This window comes from Myotis myotis, unplaced genomic scaffold, assembly GCF_014108235.1.
Source record: "Myotis myotis isolate mMyoMyo1 unplaced genomic scaffold, mMyoMyo1.p scaffold_m19_p_1, whole genome shotgun sequence".
NCBI lineage: Eukaryota > Metazoa > Chordata > Mammalia > Chiroptera > Vespertilionidae > Myotis > Myotis myotis.
This window is the reverse complement of record NW_023416313.1, coordinates 139,777,258-139,790,487: the sequence shown is the minus strand read 5'-3', so window position 1 is coordinate 139,790,487 and position 13,230 is coordinate 139,777,258. Positions and strand designations below refer to the sequence as shown.

General features: G+C 43.2%; 1 protein-coding gene across 9 annotated transcripts in view; it reads left to right on the top strand.

Moving 5' to 3' along the window:
• Positions 1 to 13,230, top strand: part of ARHGAP5 (Rho GTPase activating protein 5) — a 100,448-nt gene that overhangs the window by 45,205 nt on the left and 42,013 nt on the right. For 5 of the 9 annotated variants that reach the window (XM_036353490.1, XM_036353505.1, XM_036353474.1 and 2 more), the window contains one exon: positions 3,068 to 3,215. In XM_036353490.1, the coding sequence (XP_036209383.1) occupies positions 3,068 to 3,215 (148 nt within the window). Of the gene's footprint in view, positions 1 to 3,067; positions 3,216 to 3,843; positions 4,297 to 13,230 lie in introns of those variants that run through there. The other 4 variants (XM_036353513.1, XM_036353496.1, XM_036353542.1 and 1 more) reach the window with 4 other exon arrangements.

The window sequence follows — 13,230 nt, the reverse complement described above, 5'->3', positions numbered from 1 at the left end:
TCAGTCAATGTATTCCTCTCTCAGCTTTGAAATTATAGCCTGTTCATTTCTACTACCGTCCACATTGTACTCTTTTGGTGGTGGTGGTAATGGAAGGGTCATTTAAGGAGTAAGGGTCCACATACTATTGATTTGGTGGGTTAGTTCTAGAGCCAGAGCAAACATGCCAATGCTTTGATGACAACATTCCAGACATGTAATTATATTGCATGTAATCTGTATCACCAAAGAGTGATAGTATATGAGGATTTAGAAGTGGGATTTTATGAGCTCTGGAGGTTTGCTAGGTGGAGCAACCTGAAATTGAAAGTAAGAAAGGACTTAGTTATTTTTTCCAAGATATCCAGAGACTTAGAAGAATACATTGGGAGATCCATCCAAAGGAGAGACTCTTCCAGAAAGAATTGGAAATTAAGATGAAAATTGTTGCTTTAGGCCAGTGATGGCGAACCTTTTGAGCTCAGCATGTCAGCATTTTGAAAAACCCTAACTTAATTCTGGTGCTGTGTCACATATAGAAATTTTTTGATATTTGCAACCATAGTAAAACAAAGATTTATATTTTTGATATTTATTATATATATATTTAAATGCCATTTAACAAAGAAAAATCAACCAAAAAAATGAACTCACATGTCACCTCTGACACGCATGTCATAGGTTCACCATCACTGCTTTAGGCATTGAAAGCGTTACCTGTGCTCCCTCCCCCACCCACCCACACTTTTCTGATTAGAAATTATGTGGGGGGTTTTTTGTTTTGTTTTTTATTGTAGAAATATCAGTTTAATCTTTTACTGTAAGAATATGAACGTTTTAAGAGGATCTTTGTTATTATTTATACAAACAGTATAATTAATTGATAAAGGTCTCTGGGTTTCTTTTAACTTCATGGTCTTGAATGTTGCTGTGGAGGATTCAAATCCTGAGATGCATGTTGGGGGTCCTCTGGGTTGACTGACCAGTAGTAGTAATCAAAGCCGAATGCCACAACCTTCTCCCAGGTGTCGCCAAAGCCATCTGGTCGACTGTGCACCTTTAAATTCCTGATTTTTGCCACTTTGCCATCAATTTCCACAATAGTTCTTCCTCCTCCTTTGGTCTCCCTCTTGCTGAGGGGCCACACCCTCATGGCCACCCGAACGTTCACCATCCCTCGGCCTCCGCCCAAGCCTGGCAAGCCGGCCCAGCCACAGCATCACCAACCCCAGCCCCAAACTTAGCCGCAGCCCCGGCCCAGCCTCTCCGCCCCACGTGCCCCCTGAGGTGGGCTGGCCTGGGGCAAGAAATTACATGTTTTTATCCTGTTCGTAAATCAGTAATGATATTTTTGACAAATATGAATAGGTTGGGTATTTATACCAGAAAAAATAAAAATTTGTAGATAAAATTAGACTAAAAAGCAATAATGGCTGTCAATAAAGGTGCTCTAATATGTATAAGTTACTGAAAACTTCCTCTTCTTTCTATATTTTAGAGATTCTCAATTGGGAGTGCATAATAGAATCATCTGTGGAGATGGTTACTATACCCTGCTCCAAAAAGACTGACTCAATTTCCTCAGTGGTGGAATTCCAGACAATACTTCCTTAAGTTTTTGAGATGTTCTCTCCCTGGGTTAAAACCTACTTTCTCCCAATGCTAGATTGAAGTTAAAACTCTGTGACTTCCTTAATTTTTTTTATTGTGAAAATGCCTTGTTTATTGTGCAAATTATCTTTAAGAAATAGAGTCAGACCCTGACTCTATTTCTTGGCTCAGTTGGTTGAACGTCATCCTATGCACAAAGGTTGCTTGGGGCACATGCCCAGGTGGTGGGCTCAATCCCCAGTAAGGCGTCTGCAGGAGGCAGCTGATCATGTTTTTCTCCCTCTCCCTTCCTCTCTAAAATCAGTCAAAACATATTTAAAAAATATAAAGAAATGAGAGGCCTGTTGCATGAAAAGATTCATGCAATAGGCCTGGGTCCCGGGTGCCGGAGGAAAACCAATGCCACTCCGGCTGGAGCCACCTTCAAAGCCCTCGCTGCTTCAGCTGGAGCTGCCTTCAAGCCGGAGCCGCCTTCAGTCTTCGCTCCACCACTTCGCGCCTACATATGCAAATTTACCACCATCTTTGTTGGCGGTTAATTTGCATATTGCTCTGATTAGCCAATGATGGGTGTAGCGAAGGTATGGTCAATTTGGATCTTTGTCTATTATTAGATAGGATAGCCCTGGTAGTGTGGCTTAGTGGTTGAGCATTGACCTATGAACCAGGAGGTTGTGGTTCGATTTTTGGTTGGGGCAAATGGGAAAAGAAGGGACAAATGATGGCACTAAAAATTTAATGGAGTTACATAGGTTCACTGTATAATTGGTAATTAAAGTTACATTCTTACAAATACAGCCATGCCCCAAAACCTCACATGACATGTCGTAAAGACCAAATAAAATTAACAGACCACCCCTAAACTGAACTGAGCATTGCTTAATCCTAGTTTCTCCTTTGTGTTGGCATTGAAAAATGATTTTTTCTAATCTCCCTACCTATCCAGTTTTCCATTATTTTCAAAGGAAACATTTTTTTTTCTACTCACCTATTTTTTCTGTTTACTTTTATCTCACCATTGCTTAAGTTGCTGCTTTTAGCAGAATTTATTTAATGAGTACCATTTTGATGGGCATGGTTGGATGTGGCTTTAATTTATTCATTTATTTTTCACTGCTTTTATTTTGTTGTTGTTGTTAATCCTCACCTGAGGATATTTCCATGGATTGTTAGAAAGAGTGGAAGGGACAGGGAGAAACACAGAAACATGGATGTGAGAGAATCACATCAATTGGTTGCCTCCCACACGTGTTCCCACCAGCCTACAACCAAGCTATGTGCCCTTGACCTGAATCGAAGCTGGGACCCTTCGAATATCTGAGGGCTGAAGCTCTCTATCCACTGAGCCAAACTGGCTAGGGCTGGATGTGGCTTTTAAATATTTCTTTTGATACAAAATGTGTATTTACATTGCTTAATACTAATGTTATTCTAAAGGAAATTTTAATAGTTTTAACTTGAATATGTTTTCTTACAGCAGAAGAAGAAAACTAAGAACTTCAATCCACCAACACGTAGGAATTGGGAAAGTAATTACTTTGGGATGCCCCTCCAGGATCTGGTTACAGCTGAGAAGCCCATACCACTATTTGTTGAAAAATGTGTGGAATTCATTGAAGATACAGGTAGGATATAAATATCATTGAAAGGGGTTTTTTTATTTTGTTTTGTTTTGTTTTATTTTATTTTATTTTTTTTAAACCTTTAAATTCTTTATTAGTTAAGGACTTACAAATGTGTCCTCATTCCCCCCCATCATTGAAAGAGGTTTGATTTAAATTTTCACTTTTGCTGCACCAACAGTTTTTTAAAATGCTCATGGTTCATTAAAGCTAAGTTTTGAAAGAGGTATATAGTTCTCATTATTAGGATTGTCTTGAGTATTAGCTCTAGATATAACCATCTGACATCTGAAAGAAGTTTTGTTATTGGCCAGTAATGTTTTTGTTGGACTTCTTTTTAATAAATGGCTAAGTCGAATGCTAAAATGTTAATAAACTCACCTTATTCTGGAATTTAGAATAACTTGATTGTTAAATCGTGCTATTTATTAATAGGTAGTTATGATTTAAATCTATAATTTGAAAGTTTTTAATATTTTAAAGTAACACTATGGATTTTTCTTACTTATTTTACACATGAATTTTTCCGTTAAAAATTAATAATAAGAATGTTTGATCAGTGTTCTGCTCTTACATTGATGTTTCTCTCTCTCTCCCTTTTCCTTCTCTCTTTAAAAATCAATTTAAAAAGTCCTAAACAAAAAACCCCCACAAAACTGGATACCCATATTCTATCTAGAAAAAATCAAGCTTACTGGCCAGTGTGGCTCACAGGTTGTCTGTACACAGAAAAGTGATGGGTTCAGTTCCTGGTCAGGGCACATACCCAGGTTGTGGGTTTGATACCCAGTTGCTAGTCAATGTTTTTCTCTCACATCAATGTTCATTTTGCTCTTCCTCTCTCTCTAAAACATATGAAAACACATTCTTGGGTGAGGATAAAAAAATAGAGTCTTGGTCAAGTCATATAGCCTTACTGATTTTCTTGTTGACTTTTTTAATTACTTAAATAGTATTACTGAAATCTGGAGTCATGATTGTAAATTTGTTCCTCCTTTAAATTCTGTTAAGTTTTGCTTCATGTGTTTTGAAATTGTTTTAGTTGCACATGCTTTTATGATTATGTCTTCTTTGTGAACTGACCTATTATTATGAAGCATTCTCTTTATGCTTTGTAATATTCTTTGTTCTGGAGTCTACTTTGTCTAATATTAAAATAGTCAATGGTATTTTCCCTTTAGTAGTATTTATTGGTATATCTTTTCTATCCTTCTACTTTCAACCTTTCTGTATCTTTATATTTAATGTAGTTTCTTGTAAACAACTAGAAGCCCTGTGCACAAAAATGGGGGCGGGGGCGGGTCCCTCAACCCAACCTGTGCCCTCTCACAGTCTGGGACCCCTCAGGAGATAACCAACTGCTGGCTTAGGCCCGCTCCCCTGGTGGCAGATGGCACGCCCAATCCCCCCCCCCCCAATCGCAGATGGCAGGCCCGGATCCCACGCTGGGGCGGGTGGCGACTCGGGATTGCGCTGAGGTCCCTGTGGATGTTCAGGCTCCGAAAGCGTAGTTGTTCTTTCTTGGTTTTGTTTTTACTTCTTGAAATTGAAATGTGTTTAAAAAAAAAATTTTTTTTCCTGCACCTTTTTGGGTCCCAGGGACCCCACTACGCACCAGCTGTCCTTTCCCAGCTCGGTGCTCCTCCGAGCTTCTCACGGAGGGGCATCCTTTTAGGTTGTGGGGTGCGTTGAGAGAAGCCTGGCTTTCTGAAAGCGAGTGTTTGGGGATTTGAGGTCTGGCTGAGGAGCCCCCAGGGCCCACTCAGAACAGTGGGGGCCGCCACAGTGAGTGACCAAAGAAACCAGAGAAAAGTTAGGAGACAATAAACGGTTCGATTTCTAATTCCGCACGTTGCAGGAGCCGAGGGCGCCCTGGATTTTCCAGGGAGAGAGTGAGCGAGTTGCATGTGTGTCCACTGCCCCTCACACAGCCGGCCCTGCGCCCCAGGAGCCCAACTTGGCTGAAAAGAATAGCTCAAGCACCCAGTGAGGCCTTAAAGCCTGGGGTGCTTGCTTGTGTTGTCCGAGTCTAAGCTCGTGGCCCTGGAGCGCCCCCAGGAGACGGGACCCCGGCGCGGCTGTCTCCTTCCCGCAAACCTGCTGCCGGGTGCCCCGCTGTCCTCCTCCACTTTTCGTCCCGGACTTGCCGCTCACTCCTGGTCTCTGTTCGCCTCTGGCTGATGTGGGGGGGGGGGGGCGTGTTTCTTCCTGAGGAGCCGTCCTGGTCCTGGCCCTGGGCCTCCACTTTCTCAGACCCACCCCCAACCCCGCACCAGCCCGCCTCACAGCTGAGTCTCCCGCCCTCCGCTGTGCTCGCAGCTTTCCTGATGCTCCTTTTCGCTTCCAGAGCCACCCGTCTTGCTGTGTCCCGCGCCCTTTTGCTCTTCTGTAGACGCCCAGACCTTTCTTTCCTTTGGGTACTTCCAGGGCTTTCTTCAGGTTTCCTTTCTGAGCTGTTTTTCTGATTTTGGACCTGGGAGCCAGGCCTCCTGTACGCGCAAGCTGCTGCGCTTCCTCTAAAATCATTTCTCCCTTAGGCCCCAGCCCCTCAAACCCCCCTGAAAAGCACTGGTCGCTTCCTGTGTCTGTGCGCTTCCTGCTCCCGGCAGCGGGCCTTTTTACCGGCTGCTTCCCTCAGCTCTGTGTTCGTCCTCGCCACCCGCAGCGTATCAGCCCTGCGCTTCTCTTGGCTGTCACCCACTCCCTGTGGGGACATAGTTCTGGGGTCGACGCCTATTTTCTTCTTTGTTGTTTGTTTTCAAATAACTTCTCTAATGTATTGGTGCCTAGTTCCAATAAGCATAAGCCTGATGCTCAAGTAGGCAGGTTTGGGTCTCCTGGCTGTGCACCTGGGGCTCGCAGCTCCAGTGTCACTTCTGAGGAGCTGCCTGCGCCCGGGGCTCCTACCCCTGTTGGGGGGGGCCGGGGCTGCCAGCCTCTCCCTGTCATGGGGTGGGTGGCTTCTCAGGATCGCGCTGCCACCCGCCCCGCCCATGGCAGGCCTGGATCTTGCACTGGGGTGGGTGGCCACTCGGGATCTCGTTGCCGCCAGCCCCGCCCCCCACTTGGCAGGCCAGGATCTCAGCTGGGGCGGCCAGTGGCTGGGGTTTGCGCTGCCTCCAGCCCCAGGCGGGTCCTGCAGTGGGATCTGCCTGCAGTATGCAAATTAGCCTCCATCTTTGTTGGCGGTTAATTTGCATATCGCCCTGATTAGCCAATGGGAAGCGTAGCAAAGGTGCAGTCAATTACCCTTTTTGTCTTTTATTAGATAGGATATTTCATTGGTCTGACAATCAACTTGTTTTTATTGGAGTGTTTATTATGTCATTCATTAGTTTTTAATGTAGTTATCAGTATAATTGATTTTAAATCTCCCATCTTGTTTTTTTCTATTTGTCCCATGTGTTCATTCCCTTTTTCTTCTTTTCCTGCCTTCTTTTGGATTAATTGGATATCTTTAATTCTATTTTAACTCCAATATCAGATTATCTATCTCACATTTTTAGTGCTACTCTTAAGGGTTGTTTTTTTTTTTTAAATATATTTTTATTGATTTTTTACAGAGAGGAACAGAGAGAGATAGAGAGTTAGAAACATCGATCAGCTGCCTCCTGCACACCTCCTACTGGGGATGTGCCCGCAACCCAGGTATATGCCCTTGACCGGAATCGAACCTGGGACCTTTCAGTCCGCAGGCCGACGCTCTATCCACTGAGTCAAACCGGTTTCAGCATACTCTTAAGTTTTGAAATATATTCAGTCACAGTTCATATACACTAATCTAATAAAAGAGAAACATGCAAATTGGTGTCACTCTGCTACACCCAGCAGCCAATCAGAGCAACTATGCAAATTAACCCAACAAAGATGGTGGTTAATTTGCATACGCAGGTGCGGATCGAAGACTAAAGGCTCCGGCCAGAGTGAAGACTGAAGAGGCTTGGCTCCTCTGCTGCGGCTGCAATGGAGAAGCCAAGTCTCACTGCAGACGTACCAAAGGCTTGGGTCCCGGGTGCTGGAGGAAAATTGGTGCCCGCAGCCAGGGGAAGGAAGGCCTATTGCATGAATCTTCGTGCAACGGGTTTCTAGTCTTCAAATAATATTACATTACCATAATGTGTAGTTTAAGAACATTGTAACAGTATATTTAACCCTCCTATCTCTTGTTTTATTGTTATACATTTTAATTAATTCTACAATGTTTTAAACATCACAGTACATGCATGTTTATAATTTTTGCTTTAAATAGCTAATTATCCTCATTTTTGAAAGATAGTTTCTTAGGTTATAAGTCTTTGTAACAACTTTATTGAATATAATTCACATACTCTACAATTCATCTGTTTAGCAGAGTTGGGGAACGCCCAGCCCTTGGGCCATATAAGGCCCGAGAAATCCTTTGATCTGGCCCTGCCAAGGCATTAGGGGTGGGTTAATTAAATGTTTGACTAAAGATAGCAGGCTAATTTTTAAGTTGATAATTTTTGTAAGGCCTACTGATGATGTTATAAATATCCAAATGGCCCTTGGAAGAAAACGGTTCCCCAGCCCTGACTTAAAGTGTACAGTCCAGTGGTGTATTCACAGTTATGTAGCCATCAGCACAATCAATTTTAGAACATTTTTATCATCCCAAAAAGAAACCCCATAACCATTAAGTAATCACTCCCTATTCCTCACACCCAGCAACCCACCCTTAACTTTCTGACTCTATAGATTTACCTGTTCTGATCTTTTGTGACTGCCTTCTTTCAGTTAACATGTTTTCAAGGTTCATATTATATATTCCATATTATAGCATCTATCAGTATTTCATTTTTATTGCTAATAATTTTTTCATTAATGGACATTTAGGGTTGTTTTCATTTTTCTGGCTATTGATAATAGTGCTGCTGTGAATAGTCCTATACAAGTTTTTGAATGGATGTGTTTTTTACTTCTCTTGAGTAAATCATATGGTAACTCTTTATTTAATCTTTTGAGGAGGACCAGTCTGTCTTACAAAGTGGCTGCATTATTTTACATTCCCACCAACAGTATTCAAGATGTCCAGTTTCTTCATATCTTCACTTAAACTTATTTTCCTCTTTTTAGATTATAGCCATTCTGAGCAGGTGTGAAGTGGTATCTCATATAATTTTGATTTGCATTTCCCCTGATGACAAATGATATGAGCATATTTTCAGGTGCTTATTAGCTATTGTATATTTTCTTTGGAGAAATACCTATTCAGATCCTTCACCTATTTTTAAATTGAGCTGTTTGTCTTCCTGTTTAGTTTGCAAAATTTTTCCCATCTGTGGGTTGTCTTTCAAAATTCCTTGATGGTATCGTTTCAAGCACAAAAGTTGTAAATTTTGACACTCAGTTAATTTTTTAAAAATTTTGACACTGTGCATGGTAACATATCTAAGAAGGTTTGCCACTGATTCGTGCACCAGTGGGGTCCCTCGGCCTGGCCTGCGGGGATTAGGCCGAAATGGGCTCTCCAACATCCCCTGAGGGATCCCGGATTGAGAGAGGGTGCAGGCCAGGCTGGGGAGGGACCACAGGAGGGCTCCAGGGTGTGTCTGGCCCATCTCGCCCAGTCCCGATCTGCCGGACCCCAGCAGCAAGCTAACCTACCCTCTGGAGCATCTGTCCCCTGGTGGTCAGTGCACGTCATAGTGACTGGTCGAACGGTCGGACACTTAGCATATTAGGTTTTCATTATATAGGATATTCTTCTAAGTTTTATGTTAGCTTTTACAATGAGATCTATTTATCCATTTTGAGTTAATTTTTTATAGGTGGTTCAGGGAAGGTTTTCAGCTTGATTCTTTTGCATGTAGATATACATTGTCCAAATACCTTATTTAATTCCCTTGGCATTCTTTTTGAAAATCGGTTGACCATGATCATGAATGTGTCTGGACTTACATTTAATTGATCTGTATGCCTATCCATTTATGCTGGTAGCACTCTATAGCATTACTGTAGCTTTGTAGTAAGTTTTGAAATCAAGAAGTATTGAGTCTTCCAACTTTATTCTTCTGGAAATATAGTTCTATGCTGATGAATTTTTAAAACTGTGTTTTTTTTCCATTCAGCTTTGTAAAGACTCTTGTCTTCTGCATGATATCTAACAAATAGTCTGCTTGTTAGTCTTATTTGTGATCCTGTATGTGATATGTTCTCCTTTCTCCCTCAATTCCCAGCTACTCTTAATATTATTCTCTTTGGTTTTCAGCAATTTTAGTTAAAAAATAACAATGCATGCTATTCAAAACAAACAAACAAAAACTTCTGCTTGAGGTTTCTGGAGTTTCTTAGATCTCTTGGTTTATAATTTTCAAATTTGGATTCTTCACTGTTCTTTTTCCCATACTTCTGCTTCTGGACTTCAATTATATGTGTTTTAGACATCTTGAAATTTTCCCACACTCACCGAGGCTGTGTTCATTGTGTTTATTTTTTTCTATTTCTTTGTTTTTAATCCTCACCCAAGGATATGTTTACTGATTTGTGAGAGAGAGACAGAGAGAGAGATCGAGATCTATTGCCTCCTATATGCATCCCAACCAGGAATCAAACCTGCAACCTTTTTGGTGTACGGGACAATGCTCCAACCAACTGAGCCACCCAGCCAGGGGCTCATTGTTCATTTTGATTAAGCTATATATCTATTGGTATATGTTGTAGTTCACTGATTTTTTTTTTTTTTTTGGTTCAAATTTAGATGTTTCATTTAAGTTTCTTTTTATGTGTTTCATTTTTCTACCCATTGTGTTGATATTTTCCTTTACATCTTTGAGTATACTAAAACAATTTATAATAGCTGTTTTAAGATCCTGTGTTCCTAATTCTGTCATATTTCATTTCTGGGTCTGTTTCAAGTATTGGGTTTGTTTTGTCATGTGTTAAATATTATGTGAAGCAATTTGATCCTTTCTAGGCTTGCTAGTTTTTCAGGGGGTGGATCCAGAGCAACTTTTAGCCTAATATTTATTTAGACCTACAATGTGGCATGAAGACTTGACCCAATGTGCTCTGCGTATTAAAAAATCTTTTGAGAATAGAACTTGAACTATTCTTAGTCCCTGGCCTAAAGAAGTTTTCTTTCATACATGTGCAGTATTCAACCAAATGCTCTGGGGACTTTTCTGAACATCTCTGAGGCTCTTTCTCCATATATCTCTTCCTCTTTTTTAGTACTGTACCCTTCAACTTCTAGTCTTATTATTTCTGAACTCCTTTTTACATCTTCTCAACTCTGATAGGCCATTCTACCTCTGGTGGGATTCTGCCTCTCTGCACTACTATCAAAAAATTGTCTCCAGACATTAATTTGGGACATTCAGACAGTTTAACTTATTTAATTCTTTTTCCTCACTGATCGCAGTTTTGAGCTGCCTTTGTCTGAAAGCTGTTTCATACAATTTTCTAGGTTTTAGTTTTTTTCTATAGTAGGGCAATTGCCATAGCAGTTAATCCTTAATGATAGAGTCAGATCTATAGCAGTTTTTATAATAGGTATTATATAATAAGTTGTGTTAAGTTATTCCTGTTGCGAAATAGCCCTGGAAATATTATTATAAATTCAAAGTAGGCAAAAAGGGGTAGTGCAGAGGAGAGAGACTGAAAAGCATAAGAACAAAAGGCTTCTCTCAAGAATTAGGATGATAAACCTGATAGATAGGGGTTAAAAGAGGACTCAAAAATGCCTCTCAGATTGCTATATTAGGGTGACTGTAGGTATTTATCATTGATGAAAATAGAATTTATAGTATGAAAAGCAGATTTGCCATTTCATAATGGATTTCTGTTATGTGCATGTTAAATCTTAACCCTTTGCGGTCCAATTTTATTTTGGGGATTCAAACAGTCTGGTCCAAATTAATTGACAGGATTCAATGGTGAAGTTATCTATCTCACTAGACCTCAGCTCGACGTTGGACCTGCTCCTAGCGCCTGGTTTGTTAAGTCAGCCTCCATGTTGGACCGAAAAGGGTTAAGACGCACCAATTGCTATAACACGCACTGACCACCAGAGGGCAGAAGCTCCGACTAGTAGGTTAGCTTGCTGCTGAGGTCCAGCTGATTGGGAATGAGCGAGAAGGGCCAGACATGCTCTGGAGCCCTCCTATGGTCCCTCCCCAGCTGGCCAATCTCCCGCATCCCTCCCCAGCCGCAATCGTGCACCAGTGCAGTCCCTTGGCCTGGCCTGAGCCCTCTCTCAATCCGGGACCCCTCAGGGGATGTCGGAGAGCCGGTTTCGGCCCGATCCTGCAGGCCAGGCCAAGGGACTCCACTGGTGCATGAATTTGTGCACTGGGCCTCTGGTTTTTAATAAGAAAGAAGCATGTTATCAGCCTTCTGTGGAGGCTGTTAATCAGGCCCTGAGATAGGCCTGGAAAGAGAGACAGCTGTCAGCGGGCCATTCTGGATTTCCCAGAAGAGCCCATGGCTGCCTAGGAGGCGGAGCTTTTGACGCTGACTGGCATAGAAACCGACCAAGCAGAACCTAATCTGGGTGAACTGTGAAGGCAGAACCTAAGTTGGGGGCTGAGGAGGGGTTTTAAGGGCAACAGCTGTTTGGTGTAAGGTGTAAGAAAGCAGTTCAATTTTTTAATAACTGGTTTGGCAGTATAGTGCATATGGCTGGCTATCAGTCCAGATATAGGGATTATGTATTTTTGTCTGCAAAGAGCATCTCCTCCTACTGAAAAAGGCTCCCTCTACCCCATTTAAGCAATCCTATCCTATATAATTTATCTATACTAATAAAAGGGTAGTATGCTAATTAGACCGGGTCAACCGGCCATCTTCTGGATGTCCGACTTCCTTCTGGACAAAGCCATGGTGGTGGAGGCAGAGGCAGTTAGGGGCATTCAGGCCAGCAGGAGAGGGCAGTTGGGGGCGACCATGCCGGCAGGGGAGAACAGTTAGGGGCGACCAGGCCAGCAGGTGGGGGGCCATTGGGGGTGATCAGGCTGGCAGGGGAGGGCAGTTAGGAGTGATCAGGCCGGCAGGGGAGAGCAGTTAGGGGCGACCAGGCCGGCGGGGCAGTTGTGGGCAACCATGCCGGAGGGGGGTGGGGAGTAGTTAGGAGCAACCAGGCTAGCAGGGGAGAGCAGTTGGGGGTGATCAGGCTGGCAGGGGAGCAGTTAGCGGCGATCAGGCAGGCAGACAGAGAGGTTAGGGGCAATCAGGCAGGCAGGCAAGTGAGCGGTTAGGTCCCAGATTGCGAGAGGGATGTCCGATTGCCGGTTTAGGCCCGATCCCTGAGGGGTCCCCTATTGGAGAGGGTGCAGGCTGGGCTGAGGGAATCCCTGCCATGCATGAATTTTGTGCAGCGGGCCTCTAGTCTATATCCTATCTAATAAAAGAGAAACATGGTAATTAGCATACGTCTGCTACCCTACCCATTGGCTAATCAGGACAATATGCAAATTAACTGCCAGCCAAGATGGCGGCCGGCAGCCAGGCAGCTTGAAGTTAACATGAGGCTTGCTTGCTTCAGTGACGGAGGACTACAATGTTCCCCGCCTGCCTTGCCGGCCTCTGAGCCTGCAGTTTGAAACATAGTTACAGATATAGAAGCTAAACAAAACCCCAGAAACTTGCTTTCAGCCCGCCAGGATCTCAGAGCTGGAGTTGATACAGAGTTTCTATTATAGAACCCAAACAAACCAGATACCTGCTTTCAGCAGCAGAGGCCTCAGAGCTGGAGCCAGAGCTAAAGCTGGCACAGAATAAAAAGAAAAAAGAAAAAAAGGAGCAGTTGGGAGCTTCAGTCACCCACCACCCTGCAAACAGCCCTCAGCCCCTCACCCAGACTGGCCAGGCACCCCAGTGGGGACCCCCACCCTGAAGGGTGTGTGACCAGCTGCAAACAGCCATCATCCCCTCACCCAGGCTGGCCAGGCTCCCCAGTGGGGACCCCCATCCTGATCCAGGACACCCTTCAGGGCAAACCAGCCGGCCCCCACCCATGCACCAGGCCTCTATCCTATATAGTAAAAGGGTAATATGCCTC